Source organism: Poecilia formosa, unplaced genomic scaffold (assembly GCF_000485575.1).
Source record: "Poecilia formosa unplaced genomic scaffold, Poecilia_formosa-5.1.2 Scaffold748, whole genome shotgun sequence".
Classification (NCBI taxonomy): Eukaryota; Metazoa; Chordata; class Actinopteri; order Cyprinodontiformes; family Poeciliidae; genus Poecilia; species Poecilia formosa.
Window position 1 is genome coordinate 19,819 of NW_006800687.1, and position 10,118 is coordinate 29,936.

General features: G+C 37.8%; 1 protein-coding gene and 1 long non-coding RNA gene across 2 annotated transcripts in view; one reads left to right on the top strand and one right to left on the bottom strand.

Moving 5' to 3' along the window:
• LOC103131361 (E3 ubiquitin-protein ligase DTX3L-like) overlaps positions 1 to 1,693 on the bottom strand; it is an 18,890-nt gene extending 17,197 nt beyond the window's left edge. Inside the window, exon 1 of the mRNA XM_007542982.2 lies at positions 1,285 to 1,693. Within this exon, the coding sequence (XP_007543044.1) occupies positions 1,285 to 1,311 (27 nt within the window). The 5' untranslated portion in view covers positions 1,312 to 1,693. The remainder of the gene's footprint in view (positions 1 to 1,284) is intronic.
• Positions 1,694 to 9,414: 7,721 nt separating this feature from the next.
• LOC107834751 (uncharacterized) lies at positions 9,415 to 9,870 on the top strand. Its single transcript, XR_001660568.1, has 3 exons — positions 9,415 to 9,477; positions 9,550 to 9,705; positions 9,777 to 9,870. It is a non-coding gene; the product is annotated as an uncharacterized LOC107834751 (long non-coding RNA).
• Positions 9,871 to 10,118: the final 248 nt, after the last annotated feature.

Below are 10,118 nucleotides of genomic sequence, written 5' to 3' on the forward strand. Positions count from 1 at the left end.
TGCAAAAAAGTGGTAAAATAAAACTTGACGTTTTGCAAATCAGACAAAAGTTTCAAAAATCACAAACATGGTTCAAATATTCTGTTATTAGAGCAGAATAATTAAGTCCAGGTTTGAAGAGTCTAGGTGTTGTAGTTTTGGAATTAAAGCAGATCTTGTGTGATCAAGACCGGAAAAAAAATGGCAAAAGTTGCCCTTTGTTGAAGTTTCACACATCCCAAACATGGTTATAAATATTCTACTATTGAGCAGAATAATCCAGTCCAGGTTTGAAGAGTCTAGGTGTTGTAGTTTTGGAATTAAAGCAGATCTTGTGTGATCAAGACCGGAAAAAAAATGGCAAAAGTTGCCCTTTGTTGAAGTTTCACACATCCCAAACATGGTTATAAATATTCTACTATTGAGCAGAATAATCCAGTCCAGCTTTGAAGAGTCTAGGTGTTGTAGATTTGGAATTAGAGCAGTCCTCATGTGACCAAGTTAAAGAAATAGAGGTGAAATCACCCGTTCTTTAAATTTTACAAATCAGAAAAAGGTTTCACAAATCACAAACAGGTTTTAAATATTCTTCTATTAGAGCAGAATAATCCAGTCCAGGTTTGAAGAGTCGAGGTGTTCTAGTTTTTAAACTAGAGTCGATTAAAGATGCAGAAGGTAGTGAAAAATTAAGTGGAATCGCCCTTTTGCCACTTCCCGAATCGGAAGCTAGAATAGGAACCCAACTTCAGCTTTGTGATTGTGTTTCTCATTGATCTGTTTATGCTCAAATGTGGCGTTTTCGAAGCGCAGTGAATGCTGTTCTGTAGACACTTCTTTTGAAACATAATTTTAACATGTAACATGTAACTTTAAACATGTATGCTTCAAATGGAATTTATAGTAAAGTTTTGCAAACGGTTTGTCACACAGGTACCATTTTTCAACAGGCATTGATGCAGCCACCTACAATTTAGAAACATCTGTGGTGCGCATAGGTTTCAACCAGTTAATAATTTAGCCACCAGTTAATCCATAACACCGGAAAATCTACGTTCCAACAGGAAGTCCTCTTCCCGTGTTACCTGACAACTTGCCACACTTTTCAACAAGCATAAAGTAGAATACCATAGAATAGTCTTCGTTTGTTATATATACTTTTAAAAATACACACATGACATTAAAAAAACAAGCTGGTTGGTATGCGAGTCAAACTAATAACAATAGTATAACAACATTAGTTTCTATACAAAACACAAGCCCAGCTACCGCTCAGCGGTCCTGGAGGAGTAGTTTAAATGAACATACCTCGTCCTTTTTGCGATCACAAGTCATTTCTCTGCAGCTTAGTTGGTAAATCTGAGCTAACAAGGCGGGTTGCCTGCTTCAAAGAAACCTGGTTTCGCTTTCAGCTCCTTTTATTTCGCCTTACGTCTCCCCCTGCAGGTAATAATGGGAATAACAGAAACAATTCGACAAGTGAAAGACCTTTAGTATCTGTGTGGAGTTTACACTCTCAGTACCTGCTCTTAAAACGCAAAAGTAATGAACGGTATCTTCATTTCGAACCTATAATAATTATACTGTAATCATTTGACGAAAGACCATGTAAGTTATCAGACTTCAGGAATAGATTTTATATTTCTCACACCGTCTTACATTAAATCTGATTAAAGGTTTTTTTGTTTTATGCCAGTTGAGGTTATTCAGATTATTTCTATTTGCTAAATGCTAAAGTAATAAAATAGATTCTGTTAATTTATTAATTTTCTTTCAATTTAAATTTAGAAGATAACATACACTCCATACCAACTTTTAAACTTTAACTGTGTGATGTCCTAAAATGTTGCCTAAGTATTTCAACATTAAGTTATTACTTCATGAAGCTATTCATTTTGTGAGGTGCATCAAAATGCAATGTTGGTCATGTGGACAAACATTTCATCAGACCATAAAGGATTTATCCTAAAATGAAGATCTTTGTCAATTCAGTTCAATTCAGTTTACATATATTTAATTATGTAAAGGATGTTTTCCTATCTGAATGGCCTTTCAACCCATGCAGCCTACTGACCTTTTTGACCAGTTTTCATTTTGACATAAAATATCTTACATTTTTTTTCAAAAATCTTTTTGTAGAAAAACCATGACTATTTTTGTGTTGTCACTGCTAAGGAGAGACAACTAGTTATTAGGTTAAGGGTGGCAATTACTTTTCCCCAAAGGGCCAGGTTGGTTTGGCCAGATTCTTCTCCCTTAATTTCAATTAATAGAATCACTTGAATACAGGTTTTTGTTTTTATCCGATTATCTTTATCGGATATTAAAATCAGCTTCATAATCAGAAGTGTTCTGTTGTGACAATGCCCTGTTGCCCCCCAAAAAACAAAAGCAAAAAAAAAAAAACAAAACAAAAAAAACAGGGGAACTCCGTTGGGGCAAACACTCTTTTTTACAGATCTATATAACTATGTGGTTGTTCTTTTTGTTCTTTTCTTCTGTGACAGACCGGGCAACACACAATAAGACAATATAAAAAGATTAAATTGTTTTATTTTTTCAAGTATTATGTTAATTTATATTATTTTCATGATGAACATTACTGAAATCCTCCTCAGTGGAAAAACCAGGGGATTACCTAACCATCAGATTCTGGTTTTAATTACAAAGCAGCTTTCTCCATATTTACACTGGGTTTTTTCTTTTTTTTTTTTATCTGATGTATTTGTTGATGAGCTCCAAGTCTCTGAGGTTGGAAGGCCTCTTTGCCATCACTTTAGTACACTTCCTAAATTCAAATGAGTGTTTTGAAAAAGACAGTCAGAAACTTACAAAATTATGACCTCACCATGTGGGTATTGGTGTATGCAAACCTCAGAATTTTCTGAAAATAGGAAAAGTATGGTCTGACTCTGAATAATGTCAGTGAGGAAAAATGTCTTATCCATGTATTCACTGCAGTGTCATGGGTTGTCCAGCAGAGGTCACTAGAGCTCCATATGATGTGGCTGTTCTTTTCTTCTAAGACATACTGTGCCAGGGGTCGGCAACCCAAAATGTTGAAGGAGCCAAGTTGGACCAAAAAAAAAATAATAATAATAATATAATAAAAGCAAAACAGGCTTTAAGTGTTTATATTACACTATTATCAAAATGACTAAGTGCGTACATATTTAGCATTCATGATTAAATGTTTATTTTCCCTGCAGTGGGTCCTGGACGGAATGACGCACCACGTGACTACTCGATTGCGGTGCTTCAAGTTTACCTTCCGTTACAATATTAATGTATCATGTTTCATTGCATTGATAAAATTAAAGAAATGCAATAAATTATTCAGATTTTTTATGTATTTTTTATTATGAAGATCAACAGGGAAAGGGTCGTTTTTTTCCCCTTTTGGAACTCTAAAAATCTGCCCCCAAATGCAGTTTGCATAACGATCGCTCTTTGTAAATTACTGTTCGATCACCGTTAACTGTGTGATCGAAAGAACGTGCGAAAAAACAACAAAACGGAACGTGCATAACGTGCCCCTTATCTGGGCAACAAACGGAGTGCAATAAAACGCAATCTACAGTTGTAAAAATAAAGCAATGCGGCTTATATATACATAGGCGTAAATTCCGGGGGTTCGGAGGTTCCGGATCCCCCCAATCTTGGAAAAGTCTAGAATTGTCATTGAAGAAAATCATTGAAGAAACGTTTGCATTTAAATAATATCAATATGAAAAGGCAAAAGAAACAAAGAACAAACTAAATCTGCCATTTATCTCAGAAAAAAATTAGAATTAACTTTTAGGTCCCCCCTACCATTATTAGAACAATGGTTCAGTCCAAAGTGAAGGACGAGCAACATCTGCGCTGAACAGCACAGGCTCATCAGAGCCACTGAAGTGAGGAGTTAGCTGTTAGCTGTAGCTCTGCAGCACAAACATAAAACCTTCCAGTAAGTAAATACTTAAAAGACATGTAACACCTTTTATTTTCTTTCACTGCTCAATAAGAAGAAACACATCAACAATAAAGATCAGACTGCAGTTCGTTATTTTCTTACTTTGGCTGAATTATGATGAGCTGTCTCATTAGCAAAACTGCTACACTGCTTTCATAGACTTAAGCTTTTTTTTTTGTCAAAGGTAGCAAACATCTCATTCACATTTAACTCTTTAAGTTTTAGTTAATTAGAAGAGTTTGAAACGGGAGGGAGGGGCTGAGCAAGAGGACCATCTCGGACCATCTCAGAGTGTGGGAGCCAAGAACAGATAGAAAAAAACAGAAAGTTATGCCTTTATTTCTCACCATCTTCAACATTAAAGCCTTTAAAACCACAAAATAAAATCTGAATATTTTTCTATATAAGCTCTGGAGCTTAAATGTTACGTTTAAGTTATAATACCCCCCAGAATATTCATTTCTATCTACCTGTTGGTTATCCATCACCCAAGACATGGCAAAATTAAAAAAAAGGCTTAAAAATAAAGCAACTTAAGTTATAATTTACATAGGCCATAACTTGTATTGGGAGCTATTTCAATAAATCACTGCTTATGAGGAATTTTATTAAGAGCAGTTACACATTAAAGCTTTTTTATTTAGAACCTTAAAATTTTATAAAGGTGTAGTAGAGATTTGATCAGTGAGACTGAACAAAACTCATATAGAAGCAACATTTAAATTTTAGTTTTATTTCTCAACTTGCTTACTGAGAAAAACACTTTTGATGTGTATTACTAGACATTTTTGGTCCTGCAGCTTGAATGTGGTTTAAAAACTCTTCAAACCACATTTTACGTTACATTTCACTGTAACTTTGCCGACACCCCCAAAATTAGTCTTAAGAAATGTTCCTGTTTATGGTCCCCCCCAATAATGAGATGGGATCTACGCCCTTGTATATATGCACATTTCCATTTTTTTTTTTTTTCAAAACATTTGTAGCTGTGGCTTAACAGTAAGGTGCGCTCTCTTTTTGTTATTTGACAACTTCTTGCTACAGAGCAAACATTCAGGTAATCCTTCCGCAATGAATGTAAATGATTCGGAATCTCTCCTTGGCTATTTTCCTCTTTTCCGCTTTGCTATTCATGGCCCACCACACCCGTCAGTTTGTTTACAGCCACCTGCCTCGCACCCCGCCCAGCTGAAAGGAACGTACAGAGGCTATGACGCAAATGTTCGTTGACAGAAATGTTGAAATTTCATATTCTACACATTTTTATAGCATTGGAAAACATTAAGAATGATTGTGTCATGTTTGTCTTCCTACAGAAACCACATTAAAACTATTTCCCACTCCTATTTTTCTCCATTTTCAAACATTTTTGAAAAAGCTCCAGAGAGCCACTAGGGCAGCGCTAAAGAGCCGCAGGTTACTGATCCCTGGACTGGGCAAACGTGTGGAAGCTGGGATGGCTCTGCAGGTTATTTGGACGTTCTGATTTTGTAAAGTAGCTTGAAGCATTCTATCAAAACACTACATCAGAAGCAGATACTAGATTTTTAAGATCAATTGCTGCCGTGAGCTATTGTAAAACTCATATTTAATTGTCACAAATCTGTTACTATTGTATGATTAATTGAACCTGTATTATACTTTATACCATGATTATTTTTAGCATTTTACAGACTTTTTAGGCTATATTAGCATAAGGTTAGATGTCCACCTGCCTGCAAAATTAAGGAACCCCATATAAAATAACCCATAGGCCTTACCTGTTCACGTTTATAATGTAGAAATATTTTCTTCTTTAGATGGTTCAGTCTAGTTAATTTGGTGATATTTTCAGTGTTAGTTCCATTAGAATCTCAATAGGCCACCTTAGATTGCAGTGCAGTAAGATGTCATAGTCCAGAGTTAAGCTATTGCTCTCCAGGTGATTTGGTGTTTTTTTTTTTTTTCCAACACTGACTGACTCTCACTGATCAGCCTGTCAAACTGGACTATCAGGATTCCAGCCACAAACCCATCCACCCCACCTGTCCTGCATGGTCTGCTGGAAAGTGTCTGGGATCGAGGAGGAACATTTTGTCAGGGCTTTGACTGGCCTGCTGTGGGCTTGGATAGAAGTATGGCGAAAAGCACAAACAGGCTGTTTTGAAGGCTGTGGCCAGCATCGCATCGTCAGATCAAATTTGAGTTTGTTGATGGGTTTATTCATCTGAATGTGTGAATTATATCAGAAAATATGTCCTCAAATGTTAAATGATGGTATTATCAGGCCTACAGCTGGGTAAAACACACATCAAGTAAAATATTTTCAGTATTTCAGGCAGCATCCTGAGTATACTGAGCTCTCACAGCTTGAAAATATCACACAGTTTGGATTGAAGAGGTTTAGACATCTGTCAAATTCAGCCAATAGAATGTAGGCTACATTAGGAATATTGAAAAAATCCTGCTGAGGGATTAAGTCCAAATTCTAATCTGATCATAGAAGTTGGATGGAAGCAAAACAGCTCTTCCAAAAACTGCATAGGTAGTAGAAAAAGATCAATGTATGAGGAATTTGCAGTAGCAGAGAGAATCTTAGCTGAACATGCAGCAGGTCGGAGCCACATTGTTCCGTGTAAATGGTGTGAAATATTAGAGCTGTCTGTCAAACATGATCAACTGCGGTGAAAAGCCTCTCACTACCAGTCCAGAGCCCACTCTGCAAGCCTGTCCAGCTTTATGTGTTTTCCTGCCATTCACGCATTGGGAGAGGATTTATGGAATCAGCGTATGTGCTAATTTTTGAAGTAAAACAAAAACAAAAGGAAAAAAAAACATTAATGTCTAATAACCAGTTATTAGACATGCTACGTGTCAAGTTTTAGTTAGATTTTATTTACTAGTGTGGTGAAATATTTTTGTCCTGTACACACTTTTAATGTCACACTTATTTTTTCCTTTTTTTTCCCTCTTGTGCCAGTGAGTCATTTGTATATTTTATTCAGTTTTAAGACTCCCTCTGCTTTTTACGCCTGCCTATTTCTTGTAGCTCATGTATGCATTTCTCTTTGCATTTTGGACTCATTACATAAATGAGGGGGTTTTATTTAAAGTGGGTCATCGAGTCTTGATGTCTTTTTTTCTGGCTTGTTGCTTGATCTACATCAAATCTACCCACACCAGTGGAAGGGAGACATTGCATCTTTGGTAAATGAAGCTGATACAGAGGTAAGCAATTTAGTAAATAAATAAGAAAATCAGCTTATCTTGAAATCCTATGCGTTTTTATGAACTCATCATGCAGAAATACTTAATTTTATTAAAGTTCTTCTGGAAACTTACCAAATTGCATAGCAAGGACTAAACTAGGAGCAAGGGAAGGAATGGGAATCAATATAATTTTTCACCCATCCCATAAACATATTATTTTTAATGCTAATTTAAAAATATGAGAAAACACATTGTAAAATATTGTAACATTTCTATATTCTATATTATTTTTGACATACATTTTCCTTCAGTACACCAAAAATATGTCACTTGATTTATTAAAACTCCTGAAGTTGGATTTTTGTGTTTTGGTTGGTCAACCAAAGATTAAGTCTGGGGGCCATGGAACATTTTTTAATGACAGAATGTTTTGTAAATCTATTTTAGTTTTCAAAGGAATCTATTATGCAAATATTGCTGTGATATGGTGGGGATTGAATGAAAGAGTCCATCAGTTTTGGAGATTTTTTTATATATAACCCATACAGTTAATTTAAAAATAATGGTATCACCTCTTACTCAATACTTTATGTTAATCAAGTCAATGTTAGTTTTGTTTTTGGAGTTTTTCAGCAACTGTATTGCATTATCCCATACAGGCCTCTCACAATACTTTGGGTCCCTTTGTGTACAGGGAAAACCTTTATTTCCATATGGAAAAAAAACCCTTAGCATTCCTGTGTGTCTAACTATTAGGCATGCAGAGGAAAGGGGGGGGCAGAGAGAGCTTGAGCCCCTGCCTCTTTAATCCTTGATGCACTTAGTGCCATTTTTGAGTTTTTTTTTTTTTTTTTTCAATTTTTATTTTTTGTTTTATCTGTGTGTCAGGAGGCCTACTTGTGCCCCTCAACAATAATATTTAGCTAATTATAATTTTGCAAAATAAAATAGTTTGGCTGTGGCTGCTTTCAGTCTATTAATGACTGAGGATTCTCAGTTTCTCTGCCTCCATGTTATTAAGACACCGGGCCGATGGTCAAGAGGAGGGGGGCTGATCTGCGCCCTTTGACTCTAAATTATGGGCAAGAATATTTTTTTTAATATATACTTGTTTGTGTATAAAAACGTCATGCTGAAATTAGAAAAACCGTTATATTTATTTTTCGTAATTGTCCTCGCAATAGCGGGAAAAACCCTCCTCGCCCCTAAACACAGAAGTGGTTCATCTGCAGAGAAAACTATAACTTTAATTTTATCAGACTACCCAAGAGACTGTCTCTTGGACTAAATGCAGTCTGAGTCGGTCCCACCGACATATAAAGAATATCTGTTTTTATATTAGACATTACTAAAAGATACCGCGAGTTTCACCGTGATGCACTTCAAAGCTCCGGTACCGCCTGCTCGCTGTTCGCTCTCTGCTTCACTTTAACCTGACGTTACTACCAGGCGATTTGCATTGCTGCTGACGGGATCTGGGTTGGAGAGGAGCGGTTGTGAATAATACTGCAGAACCTCAACTGCTAAAGAAAGATTCGGTTCATAGTGTTACGCCCCTGTAAAAGGGAATAATGAAAACACGGACACGATGTTATTTCTTTCGTCTCCAGCAGTGGCAGCAGTGGTCCCCAAAGTATGGCCCGTGGGCCGGATCCGGCCCACCTCCACATTTGGTCCGGCCTCCTGAACAATACCAGAGAGCATTTAGATTTTTTTTCATATACCATATTTTCTGGACTATAAGCCACTACTTTTTTCCTAAGCTTTGAACCATGTGACTTATATGTGGATGTTTCTTTAACCAGTAGGGGGCTCTTTAGCAGGAAGTGAATCATTGGAAGTCAAAATTGGAAATAAAAGAAGAAAGCGCCCATTAAAACGGAATTAGGTTTTAATAGGGAATTGAAATTTGAGAATGTTGTTGGTCAGTTAAATAGCATTGAATGTTGTCGTCTTCTGTCACCGTGTTGCCGCCAGCTCGCCACCAGGGGGTTCCCCCAGCTCTCTCCTGATGCTCCACCTTGCAGGTGTGTCAGCACACACATGCAGACAGTGGGGCAAAAAGTGGGTATGCAGCGCATGCAACGCATAGGGGTGCTGCACCAGAGGGGGCGTCAAAACCCTGTCTGGAGGGGGCGGCGCCCCGATGATGCCTTCGCATACACTTCACCGCACTCTTACGCTCCTTCACCCTTACGAACCTTCCTTTTGGGGGGGAGGTGGGGCGCCGATTTATGTTGTCGCATCCACCTGAATAATATGTAGTTGCGCCCCTGCCTGCAGATCATCCGTTAAGTTCCAGGACTATAGGAGGAGCCTCCAGCCAACACTTCCACGCCAGAGTGTTGACCCTTGTGGTAACTGAGAGCCATTGGAAAGCCTTGTGTTGTGACACGTTCTTGTTCTAACCTCACGTCTCCTCGTCTCAGGTTTGATCGAGCCCGGAAACCAGATCAAGTCCGGGATCAGTCAAGCCCGCTAGCAGGGATCCGGATCTCCTCTCCCTGGGTGTCCTGACGCAGCGAGCATCACCAAGTCAGCTTCCCTCTCCCTCTGCTTCCCCGAGCAGACATTCTTCGGACCCCGTAAGCCCAGTACGTTATTCCCCAAGCTCTGCCGGCCTCGTATACTCACCTCTCCGGATCTGTCTTTTCAGAGCCCAGCCCCGACGCTTCTGACCTGCCTGCTGTTTATGGTTTCTCCAACTCGTACCACATTATTTCGTTTGTAAATAAAACCCTTAATCTTCAGTCTTCCTGAGTGTTTTGATGCATGTAGGTTCGGAACATTCCTAAAACCATGACATTGAGGGGACAAAGAAGATTTTTCGTTTAAATAATACTGGGATCATTATGAGAATTTGAGATATATATGTTAGGATCCAGTAGATGGCAGTAGTGCAACAATAATGGATGCAAGTTCCCGTTGAAATCTGAAGAAGAAGAAGAAGAAGAAGAAGGAGAAGAAGAAGAAGCGCCCATTTTCATTTAGCACATGC